At 34.9% G+C, this 19,807-nt stretch overlaps 1 protein-coding gene across 4 annotated transcripts in view; it reads right to left on the bottom strand.

Annotated features, from left to right (window-relative positions):
• The window catches only part of MUSK (muscle associated receptor tyrosine kinase), a 132,130-nt gene that overhangs the window by 16,570 nt on the left and 95,753 nt on the right, over positions 1 to 19,807 (bottom strand). For 2 of the 4 annotated variants that reach the window (XM_063787606.1, XM_054658383.2), the window contains one exon: positions 7,102 to 7,277. In XM_063787606.1, coding sequence (XP_063643676.1) covers positions 7,102 to 7,277 — 176 coding nt within the window. Of the gene's footprint in view, positions 1 to 6,405; positions 6,430 to 7,101; positions 7,278 to 15,034; positions 15,299 to 19,807 lie in introns of those variants that run through there. The other 2 variants (XM_063787605.1, XM_063787604.1) reach the window with 2 other exon arrangements.

A 19,807-nucleotide genomic window follows, 5' to 3' on the forward strand; every position in this document is an offset into this window, starting at 1 on the left:
CGCTCATGTATGACTTCTTAGTCATACATGAAGTGGACCCAGTGATTATGCCCTGAGTACCAATGGCTAAGCAAGTGATTTTGAAGCCTGCGGAGGCCAGGCCTGGTCACCACTGTGACTCAGGCAGGCACCTGGAACTGGAAGAACATCAGCACAGCAATAAAACATCTGTGCAAGATCAGTGACAGCATGCCTCATCCAGCACCACAGGAGTGGTGGACTCAACAGACTGACCAGGTTCCTCTCTGACTGACTTGAAAGCTAGTCTGATTCTCTTTGGACTGAGTCATCCCAAGTTTTCTTGATCTAAGATGGGTGGGTGGTGGTGGTAGGGGGTGGCTTAAATTGATGAGCTTTGCTTTCTGCTAATAATAAAGTTGGAACAATTATTAAAAGATAGGGAGAAATAACTATTTTTGTATTTGGAGTTTACAGAGCATCTCACACCATATATAACATGTGAGGGAATATAATGTAATTAGTAAAGTTGGTAGTGTAATTTCACTGGTAAATATAAGGTTAGTTTTTCTAAAAAGAATCAGAAAGTAGAATTTACTGTCATGTTAAAAGAAAAATCTATGATGATTTAGTGAGTTTTTTTTTAAATGCAAGAAATGACATAGTTGGAACAATAATTTTGCTTTATGGATTTAAATGTTTCTTTCCTTCAAGATAGTTTTGTTTTGTTATTCCTTGATGACTGCTTCTGATTTGATCTGATCTTCCCTTGAACTACATCAATGATCTCTTTGGGTCTAAAGGATCACTTTGAATCGTCATTCTTTTTCCTTTTTATCTTTTCTCTCACCAATTTTCTGTCTTGATTCTTTTCCTCTGAACACTACGGGAGTTTATAGACTCATTCATCCATATGTAAATGCATTCACTAAATCAATAGTGATTGTTAGGTATCCAGAACACTGTGGTGAACATGAGAAGTCTTTGCTTGTCATGAGACACAAGTGAATAAATGGAGAAATAAAACAAAATATAAGAAGCATTATAGGAGTAGTAAGAACACAATGCTTGTGAGTCTCATTCAGGGCTGGCACTAACTCAGGTTTAGACATACTGAGAAGGTTTTCTAGAGTGAGTAACTGTAAGTTAAACATAAATGGTGACTAGCCAGTAACCAATTGAAGGTTATGATGATCTGAGTCTTTGTGTCTCTCCCCCAAATTCATGTGTTGAAATGAATAAGGGTAGAGTCCTGATGAATGGAATTAATGCCCTTATAAAAGAGGTCCAAGAAAGCTCCCTCGCCCTTTCTGCCATGTGAGGACACAGGGAGAAGACAGCTATGTCTATGAGTAATGGGTCCTCACCAGATACCAAATCTGCTGGCACCTTGATCTTGGGCTTCTTGGACTCCAGAACTGTGAGAAATAAATTTCTGTGTATAAGCCACCCAGTCTGTGGCATTTTGTTATAGCAACCTGAACAGACTAAGGAAAAGGTGTGGGCCGGGAGCAGTAGCTCACGCCTGTAATCCCAGCACTTTGGGAGGCCAAGGCGGGTGAATCACGAGGTGAGGAGATCGAAACCATCCTGGCTAACACGGTGAAACCCCATCTCTACTAAAAATACAAAAAATTAGCTGGGCATGGTGGTGGGCGCCTGTAGTCCCAGCTACTCGGGAGGCTGAGGCAAGAGGATGGCGTGAACCCGGGAGGCAGAGCTTGCAGTGAACCAAGATTGTGCCACTGCACTCCAGCCTGGGCGACAGAGTGAGACTCCGTCTCAAAAATACACACACACACACACACACACACACACACACACACACACACAAATGTGTGTGTGGGATGGGGGAATTAAGAGAGTAGAATGGAGTCAGGGTAGAGAGATAGTATTCTATAAAGAAGTAATAGCATATACCGAGATCTGAACTAAGCAGATGTGATGCCTTTCTAAAAGTGCACCTAGAAATTTCATTGTTGGAGCTGGGGAGTATCTATAGGTAAAGATGCAGATATCAGGTTTAGTGATAAAAGTCCTTGTATACCAATTTAAGTAATTTGGACTATGCCCTGCAGCAAATGGAGGGTCTTATAGGAGTGTTTTACGAGGTGGAATAGCATGATCAACTTTTTGCATTAGAAAGGTCTGTCTACCATCCTGATTTCAACAGGATAAAGATTCCCATCATAGCTTATCTCAAGCTCCCAACATGAAGCCCTATCATGGAGTTGGAAAAAGATGTTCAATAGCACATGATTAAACAGAATTTTTATCATACAGATATCACGGATAAAGGGAAAAATCAAAAAGTTTCTGCCTAGATAGAAAGAATAAATTACTTACAGGAAAAAAATAAACAAATTCACACCAGACTACCTGCTTCCAACACTAGAAGCTAGAAAAGCGTGAAATCACATCTAGAAACCACCCAAAGAAATGTCACTCAGGAGTTCCATACCCAGTTAATACACTTTTCAACTACCCAAATAAAAGAAAACAATTTGATAACATACAAGGCTTCAGGGATTCTGTCTCCCAAGACACTTTCCCTTCTAAGGAAATACATGAGGAGACTCTTAATAACAATTGAATCAGAAAATGACTTCAGGATACATGTAAATGGGCTGTGATGGGTGGAGTCTTGTCTAATTCGCTAGGTAAGACTCAATACTGAGAATCACTCTGCAAAGAGAAACCTAAGAGTACCAGGGGAGGTAAGGAAGAAGATCCAAGCAGTCTGAGGATCTCCTGGAGATTCTGAAAGTCCCATGGGGTGGGCAGAAATGAAGAATAAATAGAGCACTGCAATGTGTAGAAAGAATTGGTGTCTGACTTTCACTTAGCAGTGGAGAAAACATAACCAGCAACAAGTAAAGAAAAGGAAAAAGAAGAAGCAAAAACGTAAAGTGAATAGAAAATGTACAGTTAAGATAGTAGGGATAAAATAGAGTATATCAGTTGTGATATAAAATATGAACAGGCTAAATCCTCCTATTAATAGAAAATGGCTATCTGATTGGGGTAAACCCAGGTATATGTTGTTTATAAGAAAAGAAAAATAAAAGAGGAACAAAGAGGTGCTAGGTTAACATAAATACAAGGAAAAAATTACCATTATTAATACTAGAAATTTAAAGCTAAAAGCACTAAAACAAGACGAGAGTGACATTTTACATTGGTAAAGAGCTTCATATAAAAAGAAAAGTGTCTTGGATCACTATGCCTCATAGAACATAGTAACTAAACATGTAAAGTACAAATTATTATAAATGCTAGAAGACTGTAATAAAAATAATTATGAATTGGATCGGTCTAGTAGAAAATTTATTAGAAAATCAAGGAAATCAGTAAACCCATATGTGTATAGAAGGGCTATTAATGTCATGAGATTATTAAACAGCTAGCATGAGTTTAATCTATACTCATAAAAGAACAAGGCCTTATCACAGAAAATACGGTTGCATTGCAATTCTGATCAGATCATGTTCTGTGCTTTGTGTTCAGTTCTGGATATTCTCAAGCTTGTGTGCAGCCAGTAAAAAGTAAACATGGAGGTGAGGATTTTGGAAGTCAGTTGCGAAAGAAAAAGTTAAAAATTGGAGATATTTAATGTGAAGAAGAGAAGACTACAGAGAGATTGAGTGCCTGTCTCCAAATATTTTAAGGACTATCATACAGATTATAAATAAATCAAAGAAATAGAGTGAAGATCAGTTGTTGACAGTTCTAGAGAACCAGAATTTAGTTCTACATAGCTAAATTGTTGAAATAATTAATGTATTCTACAAAGGAATTGAGAAATAAATTCAGGAGGGAAAATGGAATGTTTCTGTCAGAGATGCTCTAGAAAAGATTCTTTCATTGTGGGAGACTTTAGATTAAATAACTGTTAAAAGTTACTTTAAACTCCAATTTTCTAAGAACTTGTAACTTTAATATTACCACAAAAATTACCCAAACCACATTTCAAATTATGAAATAATTCATGAGTTTTACACAGACAGACACACACACACACACACACACACACACACACAGAGACACATGCTTCATGATTTCATTCGTGGGCAAAATAGTAGCTGATCATTATGGAAAAATGGTCTGGGACACAAAGCATGTATTCATTTAAATGTTAACAAAAAGTCAAATCCTCAAGTGGCCTGGGTGATTTAAAATTGTGAACAATAAAATTTTTATCAATTGGAGCTTCTTAAGAATAATCAATTATAACAAATGTGAAAAGGTAGTGGAATTTATTCAAGAATGAATCAGTTAAACAATCAGTTAAGCTTTATTACACATGAGGTCTTGGAATTTTTTAAGAAACATTAGTAATAACAGAAATGCATCAGGTATAACATTCTGGCTCTGAAGACAGAGCCAGAATCAGATAGATTCCAGTTCAAATTCTGGCTTATCACCTTACTAGATGGGTAAAATTGGACACATTGCTTAATCTCTCTTTCTCATGTTGGGTTGTAAGTAAAATGGAGGACGTTCATAGTACTTAATTTTGTAGAACTATTGGGAGTATTAAGAGAGATAATGTATGTATCACACTAGTCAGTTTGGATTTGGGTACATTCATTGGGTCCTTTATTCTCCATGTATATGTATAGAAAGAGCAAAGATGGAAGGAAAAAGAGAATTCAAGAGAAAAGTAATTATTTCAATGATTAAGACAAATTAACCTTTTCTCCACAGAAGCTCTGAAATAGAAGACAGATTCACTGCTGAGTGTTTCTGTAATAAAGTATGTGAAGTCTCACGGAAGAGAGGAATAGTGTAATCCTTGCTTACAAATAATGTAAATAGCACAAAGGCATTGCCTGCTCAAAAAGATGTTTCACTTCAGCCAAAGAAATTATAAAAAAGAAAAACTACTGAAATTCTAGTCCCTGTGCTCAAGGAAGAAGAAAATAATGCAAAGATAAACAAATGATTAACAGCTCTTTTGTGACCCCTCCAAATGAGCTGGTGATATTCTTTAGAGTTTACTCAGAAATCAAGACACTCTTTGGAAAATACTTAAGGTCTTTACACACCCCTATAAAATATGGGACACTGACTAATAAGGATGTTTTCTTTGCTCCACTATTGACCTGCTAAAGCCAACTCTTTTAATAATAATTGCCTTAACTCAAGGAGCATACTTTCAGACATTCCCTGCCCTACTTGCAGTTTAAATGGTTAGTTCATGACATTAGGAGCTCATTTTCTTACATGTATCAAAGATTTCATAAAGCTGTTTTTTAAAAGACTAGAAAATTTATTATTGTAGCTAGTTTGTGCTGCTCAAAATTCCTTTATAATTAGTGTGAAAGGCAGAAATGTGGATGCTTTTTTGTGTATTGTTCCTGTCTAATTTAAGATGAATGGTCTGGTCCTTCCACACAGCAAACCCTCAATGAATGTTTGAATGGATGAGTGAGCAAACAATCGATGGATAACAAAGAGCACAGTAATCAATTCAAAGTCCAATCAAAGTAAACTTTGGCTGCTCATATAACAAAGAATTGAAATTTTTTTTTTATTCCTTCAATTTGGGAATAACAATTTGACAGGCTACCAGAATAATAGATTTTTAAGGTTTCCATAACTCTTCTTGTTTAATAACTCTGAGTAATTCAACTAGGACCAGTAGCATTCTTGCTTTTCATACTTTTAAGTGTTGGTCCTTTAAGCAAGCTGGTAAAATCAAGTCCTGGCACCTAGTCAAAGGCAGAGGAGATTAGGGCTGGAATATGTATTACAGGAAGTAAGTGTGATTTAAGCCTTAGAACGCTGAGACCAGAGGAAGTTAGTTGACATGGAAAGCTTTTCTAATTTCATCCTGAGGATTTCTGCATTCTGACAGGTTAAAGCACTATCTGATACAAGTTATTTTGTACGACATCCCTTTTCAAGCAACCTTCTTGAATTCTTTCCCAGAGATTTTTGTGATGACCTTTTTAAAGCCATTTGATTTGATCCTATAAACTTTATACTGGAAATCAGCTGTCTTAAAAAAATGCCTAACTTCCAAAAGAGGGATCTATTGTCACAAATGAAGATCACGAATTGGCTCAATGAAGAAATAAATGTTGGGTTTCATCTATACATAATTAGATTATACTGAATCAAGAATATAAAATCAAAAGGTGACATTTTAAATTTGGCTTACTTATAGACATATAAGAAATAAATCAGACTAATAACCTTGAGGTGGGAGATAGCATTTGTATGACTCACTAAATATGGTACTCTCTACGGTCTAATTAAAAGTTATAAACTGAGACCTTCCATGATTTTCCCTCGTGTTATACCCTGGATGAGTATGGTGAGAAGACTTTGAGAGCGGCTGTACATTCTGTTCTGGGCATCAGGAAATATAAGTGTAAACACACATGCATGAATCCAGTTACATACACATAAGGTTTCAAGGGCACAAACACAATTACTTACTTTTTAGGTTTTCTTTGTTATAATCTGAAGGGGAAAGGATAAAAATTTGTTTTAAGTGAGCATCCAGATATCTCACATATTCTGTGAGAGAGTGAGTGCTAAGAAATGCAAGTTCTCTCTCAGCTTTTTAATGTACAACTGGAAAACATTCTTTGCATTCGAATGTGAAAGAATTGGGTCTTTGAAATTAAACCAGCTGTTAGGGATAACAACATAGTTCCTTACAAACAAAGTTCATTAAAGCAACATGAAGCAATTCAATTTTGTTTTGTGAGATCAGCATTTTCAAACATGTGTCTTATTTTAGCATGCTTTCTTGGCTAAGAAAAAGGACTTTATTCCTTTATTCCACTCTTCTGACAAAACATAAGATGTTTCTTAGCCATTTTTCTGCACACTCCAGAAAATGTTACAAGCTCTCATAAGATTCCCTGTGAAAGAATCTAAAATGTCAAGCAGTAATTAAAAGTGCTGTTTCATTTATTTTAGAGCAAATGAAATAAATCTTTACGCTAATCTGTACAATTAGGATAGCATTAGGATTCCGCTAGTAGGTATCTAAGGAAGGCAGAACTCAAAAAAAAAAAAAAAATTAGAAATGCCTAGAAATATTAGAAGCTTTAAGTTCACACCTTAGTTTCTTCAAAATAGTAAATTTCTCTTAAACTCCAAAGTCTTGGGAGAACTCTGTGTTACCTAGATGTGGCAGTCTGGCACAGGCCGTGGGGTCCCAATGCATGCTGGGAAGCTTGCTGCATTCTGGCACGGACAGCAAATGCATCTCGGATCTGTAGAGTCCTCTGTGGGTCTTCTCCTCCATTGCCAGCCATTCTTTTGCACAGAAGAGCTCCTTTACTGCCAAGCAGTACTCCCTAAAATAGTATATGGAGAACAAAACTTGATGAATCATTACATGTTAAAGCAAATTTGTGGCAGAGCCTAAATTCTGTGTTTTCAAGACATCATCATGGTAAATTGTTCTTGAAAAAAGCGCGTTTATGAAAGAAACTTTTTACTGTAAATAATATGAGACTTCATGAAATCTAGTGTACTGTCCCGTGAGATGAAATGCTATCTCGTTTTGTTGTGAAACACAATTAATGCTAGTCTAAGGGAAAAAAACGTCAAATTTAAAACGTATTAGATTGGGAATCTCTGATATGTCTTCTCCCAACTTCATATTCAAATAACAACACAGGTAGAGGAAAAAGGTATACAGAGTTTAAAAAACACACCTACTGAAAGTCAGGATCATTGTCAACCAGTTTCCAGCTTGGAAGATTTTTCTATGATCTTGGGGCTAATGGGTAGGGCTCGAGGAACACAGTCTGGGCCTCTGTGTGCTTTGTCCTCTGAAACAGAACACCACCACCTCCCTGGCAGCTTATAGGAGGGCATGTGGGTCCTTACTCAGCCCTTACTTTGAGGCACGGAATCCTGTCCCATTGCTCTGCGTGCTTCCATCTGAGAAAGCCAAAGTATTATCTGTTTGAATATGAAGCTGTTATGTTCATCTACATGTTGTATTATGAGTGAAGGGGCTGAAGAAACACTAATTGGACTACTTGGAATTTTGCAGATTAGTATTTGTTTAAGCCTGATAGAAAATAGGACAAACTGCATAGGAAAAACCTGGTTAACTTCAAATTAAAGTATTTGGGGTTAATAATAAGAGGAAATTAAAGATAATTAAATAAATTAAACATAATAATAGCAGATGGCCTTTATTCAGTATCTGAAGGATTCAGAGAGGAGGAAATTGTAAGTGTGTGTGTGTGTGTGTGTGTGTGTGTGTGTGTGTATATATGCCACAATGGTGTCTTTTTTCATACTTATTCCCACACTCCTACTTTCCTAACTTGCCAATATGTGCTAATTGAGTATGCATAGAATAAAAGGCTGTGCATATGAATGTGATGAGATGCAAATATATTCTTATATGAAGAAAACAATGGGATTTATAATTCTTGGTGTGTGTAAGGGAGAAGGGAGTATAATGGGGCTTTCAAGACTTCTGAGCAGGTAAAGGACCTGAGGAGAGTTGCTTAGCTTGGTTCCACCCCTGGGTTGTATAAGCACATTTTTTTGCATGCAGACAGCATAGTTAAAGTGTAAATCAATATGGGACATATGAAAACAACTCCATACTCCACATTATGCAGAAGAAGCAAATACCTGGGAAATTTTTTTATTCTAAACAGAAGAACATATTAATGAATGGCTTTTGGTTTGCTTTGTTTTCATTGCCATGCACTAAAGCATGCCCTCTATAGTAGAGTTTTTCACAAGAAAAAACAAATCAAGATGAACTATAGACTAAAAAGTAGGATAATTTGAACATGGAAGTAACTACAGAAAATAGAAACCACAAAAAATAAAACCAACACTTAACAATCTTCACTGAAAATAGAAAACAAATGGCACTGCAAGAAATAAACAAATTTGAACTAAATATTCAATTGAATGCAGAAAGAAAGGACCTAACTGAATGCAAGAAGGGCTAAACAGATGAAAATAATGTGTGAAATAACTGATAAGGTGGAGCAAGTAAGAAATTCAAAATCAAATAATAGTGTTTCTCAGCAAGAGAACCAGAGCACATAAAAAATAGAAAATAATCAAAGATGTGGTATAAGAAATCATTTTTAAGATGAAAAGGGCACAGTGTTTAGGACGTATTACCCATTATTTTTATATTATTTATGTTACATGAAAGAAAACAATGAGAATAAATCTATCCCCAAATGAATTTTACAAATATTTTGAATCTCAACGATTAAAGAAATAATCTTTCTACAATCTGGAGAGAGGAAAATGTTCCTTACAAAGGAACAAAAGTCAGGATTGCTTTCTTCTTCCTCTTTATTACAACATGGCCAGAAAATAATTGGTCAGAGTCCACAGTTTTGAGGAGAAGTAACACAAGTGAGGAGAACTAACGCAAAAGCTAACACTTGTGTTAACACAGACTTAAATACCCAGTCAAAAACACATATGTACAATGACAGAATTTTTTTTTACATGTGAAAAACACCTACTCCAGCTGAATGAGAGATGAGTAAAGAAGAGATGAATGAACAAGAAGTGAATTTAAATTAGGAATTTAAGAAAAAGAAATATTTTATTTGAAATGAATGACAATGAGTATCAATGATAAGTAACATAGTATAAGCTCCTCCAAGTATCTACTTATACATGATTATGAAATCAAATGTAAAAGCTAAGAATAATGTTCCAAAAATTGAGCATATGCAAATAAAATATAATTGAACAATACAAATATGGTTGATAATTTCAGGTAAAGTTTCAAAGAACAAGTGTGGAAGATGCAGTACAATTATGCTAACTTAATTAGGTCTACCCTGAACACCTTATTTTTAAAGTTACAACTTTCCCCTCTCCCTTTGTTATTCCTGGTCTTCCTTAAAGCATTCCTTTTTTCTTTTTCCATGACATTTAACACCTTCTAAAGTTATATATAAGTTGTTTATTATGTTCATTAATATATCCCAAATGCCCAGTGTAGTACTTGGAGCCCAGAAGGAGATCAATAAATATTTGTTGGACAAATAAAATTCCATGTCGTTCATGAAAAGAGGCACACATCATTGAATGACTGCTTATGTTAGGTTGGGGCAAAAGTGATTGCGGTTCTTGCCATTACTTTTAATGGAAAAAAAACACAATTACTTTTGTACCAACCTAATAATTAGAAAACCATGAGTGATAGCACGCTTTTAAAAATCTCACAAGCAAGTAGAAGTAGAATATAAAATGGTTGACAACTTCTGAACTAGTTTGATGAATAAAGGTAGAGACTTTTTCAAAAGATATAACAAAAAAATGAAGATCAAACTTACCAGTTATCAGCAGTAAATTCAATTTTAGTTTAATATTTCTTGGTGCAAAAAGCAGGAGTCAGAATTGCAAGAAAACATTCTTGGAAACACAATTGTGAAAATTTTGACGCATCACTATTAAACTATTGGATCAAATAGCTAATACTCATTTAAGAGCAGAAAGGATTGAACATAAATATATGAATTTTGTATGTTAATGGAAGAGACTAAGTCTTTATAAATGCCAATTTTTATTATTATATATCAGAGAAAAAACCTCTATAAAATATTAAAATGTAAAAATTTTTAGATTATATTTTCTTACTTCAATGGGAACAAAATATTTGATGATGAGGATTTTAAAAAATAACATTTTTCCAATAAAACTACTTATTTAAATAACAATGGGAATTAGAAAAAAATTTTAAATGTATACTGTGAATGACATAGATTTAGGAAATAACTATGATTTTCTAATAAATTTAAAATTTCAATGAAAGGGATTTTTTTCTTTCAAAAAGGTGAATTATTTTCAAGATTAGAAAGAACATCTGTGGCTCAGGCATGTAAACTGATCTGGGACATAAATGCTGGAAAGTTAATAAATGTATTTTGTGCTAGCACATGAAGATAAAATTTAATTTTAATTCTAGTAAAAATTTCTGAAATTTCAATTAAGAAAGAGTAGAATCTAATTAAGATTTACAGTTTTATATTATATATAAACTATATATAATAATTTATAATTATTTATAGACCATATTTTTCCATCAGAGGAACCATAGACTATCAATCAAAAATCTAATAGAATACTGTAAAGCAGTTGTTGCATATAAATATAATAAAATGAAATGGCTTTATTATATAGTAGTAACAACTCGTTAACAAAATGGAAAATAATACACATTTGTTGGCAAGGATTAATGATTTATGATTGATGAGACTTGATTCCTCTCAATAATTAGGAGGTATAATACCAAACAAAATTGGAATAAACTACAAATTGCAGGAATAAATTATTTGGTTGGTCCTTTGTGTCTAAAGCTGGTATCTGACTTTTTTGTTGTGGCTGATGAGTCTGTCATCTTGAATGGCCTAACATTTCTATACTAACTTTCCTTTTGATACTGCAGTTGTTCAAATTAATTGCTTTATAATTCTTAGGCAGCATGAAGGGGAGCTTGACCCTACCTACTTCTTCACATAACTATTTCCATCTCAACCACACAAATAAAAGCTGCAATGAAAAGGAACAAACCACTGTTACATGTAGCAATGTGGATGAATATCAAAAACATTATGTTGAACAAAAGAAGTCAGACACAAAGCAGTATATATTATACAATTTCATGAGTATGAGATTCAGGAGCAAGCAAAACTAGTTGTCAGAGAAATCAGAACGGCGATGCCTTTAGAGATAATGGAAGTTGATTAGAAATGAGCATAAGAGGGCTGGGCGCGGTGGCTCACGCCTGTAATCTCAGCACTTTGGGAGACCGAGGCAGGTGAATCACCTGAGGTCAGGAGTTCGAGACCAGCCTGACCAACAAGGTGAAACCCCATCTCTACTAAAAATACAAAAATACCTGGTGGCAGGTGCCTGTAGTCCCAGCTACTTGGGAGGCTGAGACAGGAGAATTGCTTGAACCCAGGGACAAAAAAAAAAAAAAAAAAAAAAAAAAAAAGGAAGGAAATGAGCATAAGAGAAATTTATGGGTGGTGAAAACATTCTATGTCTTGATTGGGGTAGTGGTTACATTGTTGTATACGTTTGTCAAACTCTGAACTATATGGTTAAAAGGGGCACAGTTTCTTGTATATAAATTATACTTCTATCAACTAACTACCTCAAAAAAAGAATACATTTTTAGAAATCTGATTAATATGATCCAAAAAATTACATAGTTCAACTCTAAAATGTACAAATTCTAAAGAAATTAATGGCAGTTTTATTAAAATAAGGAACAAGGGAATTAATTGCATCTCTATGTTTTATGGACATTCTAGCCTCCTGTAATAACTATATTATAATTAATACTCTTGCAACAACAGCAATGACTATAAAACACACCTAGTCATAAATTTAATTTAAAAAAGTAAGAAAGAAATCACCAAATTTTACTAGCAGGCATAATACAAGATCTACATAAAAGGAATGGCATACCATACTCCTAAATGAGAATACTCAGTAATGTAAATATAGCTCTGTGCCCTAAGTTAATTGTAATAAACTTAGCATCATTCTGATCAAATTCTAAATGGTATTTACATGTGGACATTGGCAAAATGTTTCTAAATTTTATATTTAAAAATAAATTATATAGTGAGTTATATAATACATAATTATATATTACTTATTATAAACTATAATTATAATTATATATTAATTATATGTTATATAATTAATAAATAATTATAAATTATATCAATTATATAAGTACTATATAATTATATATATACTATAATATATAATATAATTATATAGCTTATAATTAGTTATATGATAATATTAAGGATTATATATTATTAATATAATTATTAATTGTTATTGATAATTATTGTTAAGTTAATATATAATTATATTATATAACATATAATTATTTTTAAATATGAAATTTAGAAACATTTTGCCAATGTCAACATGTAATAAAAATAATTATATAATGAGTAAACAATAATTTTTTAAAAGATGAAAACCTGTGAAATTCGTAGCACAAATTGAAATTAATTATAAAGACAGTAATTAAACCCGAAGTCTCTAATGCAAAAATAGAGAAACCATCCATGAAATAGAATTCAGAGTACAGAAATATAGATATAAGTAAATATAAGTAAACACACACCTCAGTAGTGACCAACTTTCTGGGTTTTAGCAATGAAAGTACTGTGTTCTTTTTTTATACAATGGAGTCTTGTGGGTTTTGTAATCAGAAAACCACAATGGCTGTCACACACACAGAGAATTTTTCTAGTCTAATTATTATTTCTCTCAAGCATCTATCCATGGTGTTGAGCTGATTTGCCTGAGTGTCACTGTGTAAGTATGATAACTATCCCGTGGCCACCACAAATTATGTTAGTAGTACTAAAGGAAAAGCTGATAGAATCTACTGTCACTTTATTTTGCTGGTTACATTCTGTTTATTATACACGTGCTACTTTCTAGCAAAAGGATTTTCACTGTTGAGCAGTACATCAAATAAACAATTTTGGAGAATCCTATAAAGAAGCCCAAGAAAGAGAAATCTAAACTAAAGAAGTGATAATTAACAGAGACACTATTTTTTCAAATAACTGCAAGGACAGTTGAAATAGCATCAGTATTTCTTAAGTTCTATTAAAACAAATTTTACTGCCCCTCACCCACTCTTCCCATTTTTTTTGCAGTAATTTTACTTTTTCTCTCCTTCTCTTTCCCCTTCTTATTCTGTCAATGCTGAAGTCCCTAGAGATTTTTAGATAACATGCCTGATCACAATACAATCTTCTTAGATGAATAAACAAATTATATTACTCTTATAGTGTCTCCAAACGCTCAAACTTTGCAGTAAATTGAGGAATACAGAACTCTAATTTAATGACCATACTGTTGTTATTGAATGCTAAATAGAGAGTGTCCTCAAATTATTGCAATATTTAAATAGTTTCTGGTTTTATCAAAATAGAAGTGGAAATGTGCTGTGTTGGTTGTTGTCATGGGGTTTCCTCAACAGAAAATTTAGGAATAACAATGTCTATCTAGTTTCTGACATATTCCATGAGTGTGATTTTTCCTTTAATCCTCTCAGTTCTACCGTGCAGATGAGGAAACTGAAGTTTAGCCAAGACCACACACATCGAGAAAGCAGAACTAACAGTATTTGAACTTTGTTCTATTTAGCTCAAAAACTAGATTGATTCTTTTTTTTCTACATAAGAAGTAATTAAAGATGAAGATAATTCTATTGAACATAAATTTATCAATTTCAATATTTAAAAAGTATGGGAGTTTAACAAAATATCTATTTATAATCTAATTCCCTCCTATAACCACCCAAATGAGGCAACAGCATCAGAACTTAGAATTTTGGATGGAATGTACTTTAAAATAACATTCAGAGATGCTTGGCATGGTCTCATTTATTGACAAATAATGTACAGTTTTTATTTTCTCTATCTTGGCTTACTAATGAGGTCCATGTTTAAGATTTCTCCTTTCATCTGATAGCAATCTGGGATATTTATGGATATGATAATAATGTGAACAATAACAAGAGTAATGGAATATTACACCATTTATGATATTTTCTAGAGGTTCTAAGTACTTGTATTTTAGGTTATCTTTAGTGATTTATATGGTAGAAATATTGTCTGATTAATTACCTCCTATTTGTTTCTTTGTTTGAGACGGAGTCTCAACACTCAGGCTGGAGTGCAGTGGTGCAATCTCGGCTCACTGCAACCTCTGCCTCCCCGGTTCAAGTGATTCTCCTGCCTCAGCCTCCCGAGTAGCTGGGATTACAAGTGCACCACCACACCCGGCTAATTTTTGTATGTTTAGTAGAGACGGGGTTTCACCATGTTGGCCAGGCTGGTGTTAAACTCCTGACCTCAAGTGATCCACCCACTTCGGCCTCCCAAAGTGCTGGGATTACAGGCATGAGCCACTGCACCCAGGCATTAACCTCCTATTTTGGATGAAAACCAGCTTTTCCTTTTACTGTTGCATATTACAACATTTTTCAAAATCTCCTTCTGTTGTGCAGATAGAAAAATGGAATTTTTCCCTTGACTTATTTTTGAGATTTTACCTGCAAATGGGAATAGGAGTAGGCACTACTCCAGGACTGCACTCCTGGAAGATGTGGTTACACAACAAAGCCTCAGCAGCTGGCCGGCAGACTGGGCTCACTACTTTCAGTTCATTCCAGGCCGTGTGGACCAGTAGCTCTTGGGCCTCCTCAGGGTCCGCATAGGAGGTGTTGAGAAAAACAAGAGCATCTTTTGCCAGGACTGCATTACACACCTCCCCTCTGTACTGGGCGCAGTAGCCTTTGTTATCTTTCTGTGGTTTACTGAAAGAAGAAATGAACAACATTTCTAATCACATGCTATTTCTTGGCATTCATTCTGCTTTTCTTTTTTTTTTTTTTTTTTTGGTTTTCACATCTGTGTCGCAGAAATAGGAGAAAATTGTACTAGTAAATTGGTTGACATGCTCCATTTGAATATTGTCTTCATTTCCAGCTGCAATTATATCATCTCTAGCTACTCCACAGGGCTATTGAGAAGGCCAAATGTGACGATAGATGTGGAAAGCTTTGGGAACTATGAAGGACTGAATAGATTTGGGTATTTTTAATATTTTACATTATAAATAGAATCTGACTACTCTTAGTTAATAAGCTGATATAAGCAAAGATGCATCTGGAAGACATTTCGTTATGATGGTTAACAAATAATTGAGCATAATAATAATTGCTCTCAGCTAAAAAGTTTGCAGCTTGAGGAACATAGTTTATTTATGTGTTATGATAGTTTACCTTAATTTTTGACAACATATACATCTTTGCAACACCTTCCACACTCCGATTCTCCCACTCACACATCTTCCTAGAATTCCATTAAAGAAAAAGAAAGTGATGTAGGGAGGAGAAAGCAGAAATATGGCTTCCAGAGGAGCCAAGTAGCACCTTCAGCTTTGCTGTTTTCTCATCATGTCTCATCACATGGAAAGTCAAAGTGATCTATTCTGTTGAATGATGTAAGTAATTACTCTGAACTCGGATTATTGTGTGTTAATGGGCCATATATCAGGGAGATACCTGTAAATGCTAGTGCTAGCACAAACAGGATTAAAAACTTATCTGCTATAATAACTGAAGACAATTGGGAGAATGGAAAATGCTGCTGGTACTCTCTTCACACATCTACTTGTTCCCTTAATATAATGCTGGGAATTATAACAACTCATATTCTCACCTGACAAACATATATTGAATACTTATTATGTGTAGGCACTGTGATGGTCTCAGTATATTCTTATGCCTTCAATCAGATCTTCCATAGTGTTAGTAATGACTTAAGAAAACTCTTAAGTTATATTCTCATTTAGATTTGTACAACTATCGAATTTAGTTTTTCATTGTCTTTATATAAAGAATTTAAAGTAAGAAAATTAAACAAATTAGAATTTGTGTCAAATTTTAAAATTGTTACGTGACCCCATTTGAATTTAAAAAATTAATACTATAATTACAAACCATCACTGGCAGGTCTTTAAAGCAAATTCATTAGAATGAGATATAATACATTCAGGTAAAACGATGAACTTCCAAGAAACACAGCTATACTTTAAAACAATATTTTGTAATATGGAGTCTTCCTTTAATTCATACTGGCCTTTTTCTAATTAGCCAACATGAGTTTTACTGTATCCCTTTGTTTGTTGGGAATATTTAAAATGAAGGCCTTGAATAAGAAAGCACAAAACTCCACAAAAACTTTCTCAAGCTAAAGGTGAGAAAACCCCCAGAGAAAATTAGGCAGAAACAAGGATGCTGTTGTTGAGGCTCAGTAAACGACACCCCAAGGTGAAGGCCTAAGAAGCAGCCTCAGAAACAGACCTTCTGCCCTCCTGTCTCTCCTCTCTTTCTTCCCTCAGGCAAACCTTAGACACTAGAATCCCTCTTCTCCAAGTCAGATCATAGACACCAGAACGCCTTTTCCTCAAGGCCAGCCATAAAACCTAAACATTTACTCTACCCACCCCCAGCTTTTCTGTGTAACACCTGGCCATAAAGAAATTCAGACCCTCATTCCAGAGGGATCCTACCTCTTGCCTGGGAGGAGCGAGTGCTGCACAGAGGGGCTGAGAAAAATCTGAACAAGCAGGATGGGCTAGTTTCCCCACTCAGCCTGTTAGCATTAGATCATACCCTTTGTGTCTAATCATATTTCTACACAGCTGTTCATACTTCATTGAACCTAAGCATAAAAATGGATTGCTTTGGCTGAGTGTGGTGGCTCACACCTGTAATCCCAGCACTTTGGGAGGCCGAGATGGGTGGATCACCTGAGGTCAGGAGTTTGAGACCAGCCTGGCTGACATCGAGAAACCCAGTCTCTACTAAAAACATAAAAATTAGCCGGGCGTGGTGGCGGACATCTGTAATCCCAGCTACTCGGGGGGCTGAGGCAGGAGAATCACTTGAATCTGGGGGGCAGAGGTTGCAGTGAGCTGAGATTGCACCTCTGCACTCCAGCCTGGGTGACAGAGTGAGACTCTGTCTCAGAAAAAAAGGATTGCTTTCCCTGTATCTGGGGTCTTTATTCTGAAGGGTCCCATGTTATGTAAAACTGTGATGAAACATATTTGTTATGACTCTTCTCTTGTTAACCTGTCATTGTTATATAGGTGTCAGCCATGACTGTTAGGATGGGAAGGAAAGGAATTAATCCCTAACCAGCTTCTACACTGTGCTTTAAGAAACTATATAATAAGGAGTAACCAGAAATATCTCAAACTGGTTTACAAAATGGTCTCACATGTTGACGTAATATCTCGGCATAAAGGGGGATGAATAAGAGCATGTGTGACCCTTTACGCTTAACAGAAAAAACTCAACCATGTAAAAATTAAATATTTCTCAGTGTCTCTAAGCTGAGAATTATTCATGCAGGTTTTGCTGTCATGTGTTAACTATTCAATGATGCTGTTACTCATTTGCCATGAGTATTTTTAAAAATAATAGACATCCATGATGTTTCCTTTAATTATACATCAAAACACACTTTTTTAAAAAATTGGAAACTAAGAAAAAGTACACAAAAGAAAAATTAATGAAAATAGCTTCAGAGATAAGGATTACTAACAATCAACTAATAATGAACCCCTCTGTCTGAATTTCTGCTAGTATTGAATCCTCATTAGTTTTACAGCATTAAGTATATAATGCAAAATAAAAATGAAAAATGAAAAAAGACAATAGGTTTTGAATAGAAATGAGAAGATCTTAGTTTTAATTTTGCTTTTTCTTCCTAACAGCTTGATGACCACTAGCTTATACAAACCCTTTATGTGCTGGGAAAAAAACATACACATACAAAGTATATGATTGTTATTAGTTTTCTACATTTCATTTCTATGATGTTCCTGGAATAATTAAGGACTTGGCTTTGGTATTATATCAGTGCTTGGATTAGCTCTAAAAGGTAAGGCACACACAAGACTGATGATCTACCTATCTATCTATCTATCTATCATCTATCTATCTATCTAAATTTATATATATCTGAATTTGTTTATCTATCAACTACCTATAGTTTCAGTGTTTCAACCACTTCCTTTTCCTCTCCTCTTGTGCAGAAATATAAGCCTTCAATTTTACACAGTGATCAAATTTTAGATGCAAGACACAGAGGCCAACTGGGACATTTTGTCCCTCAACCCCCTAAATCTATCACTTCAAACATTTTTAAAAGGAGCTCACAGCAAGAACTGGGGAATGAGATAAATGCAAATAATTTCCATTGGTGTCTTCTGTTGTCTTTCGTAAGTGACAACACCCCTTCATGTCCAGCTAAAGTTGTGTTTGTCTGCCTGCAGTTCGTGGTACTGCTGATGGGGCAACACTAGAAGCAGCTGGTCCTGTTGCTCATTAGAACCGTGGGACAGAGGTCACAGGGATCCATTCACAGAATGCTGGTTATTTCGGAATCATCAGCCAGACTAGCTTCTAATAATGCTAGTTAATATTGCACATGGAACCAGTCCCTCTCTTGCCTCCTTACGATATAAACTCAGTTGACTTCTCTTTCAGAAAAGTTCCCTTTCTTGTAGAGGCAATAATGGATATTTGATCTCGGATCTCCTTTTCAACTTCTTTTATAACAGACAACCCTATGTGGTCAAAGGGAGTAGGTAAAGAATTCTCACTGCACCTCTTACTCCTATTTCTCTCTACTTTGAAATGCATGAATCACATTCAATAGAACATTTTAAAATGTTATCTTCAAGTTTCTCTGAGGGAGATGTCTACTCCCTTTGAACACATAATATTTTGTCCCAAGGGCTTTCCAGATGACCAGCCATGGCATGTTTGTGTTATGACAACCCCAAGACTCTAGTGGAAACTCCACACCTTACTTGCCTCCCTCCCTGCACAGGCACACTTGACAGCTGTACCTCTCCTCTGCTTCAGACAAATCTTCCCTTTTTTAGCAACTGCCTTATCTCTCCTTGAACATTCCCAACAAAGGTAATGACAGATTCTGTGCTACTTCCAACCTTCAAAGCAAACGGGAACTGTTTCTATTCTTTCGCGTCTAGTGTCTTTGTATATAATTTATTCTCCAAGGCAGGGGTCAGCAAGTACAACCCACAGGACAAATTTGGCCTGCTGCCTGTTTTTTTCAGAAGGAGGGTTATTAAATGGCACTTTTATTAATTTTAGTTTAGATAAACTTTACTCTGCTAAGGCAGTAGCTCCAAAATTGTTAATAAAAATTATTAAAGCAATATTTAGATTAAAAAATGGACTCAGAATTTTTTCTTTTTTTTGAACTGAGAATTTTTGATACCA

The sequence above is a fragment of the Pan troglodytes genome, chromosome 11 (assembly GCF_028858775.2).
Source record: "Pan troglodytes isolate AG18354 chromosome 11, NHGRI_mPanTro3-v2.0_pri, whole genome shotgun sequence".
NCBI classification, from domain to species: domain Eukaryota; kingdom Metazoa; phylum Chordata; class Mammalia; order Primates; family Hominidae; genus Pan; species Pan troglodytes.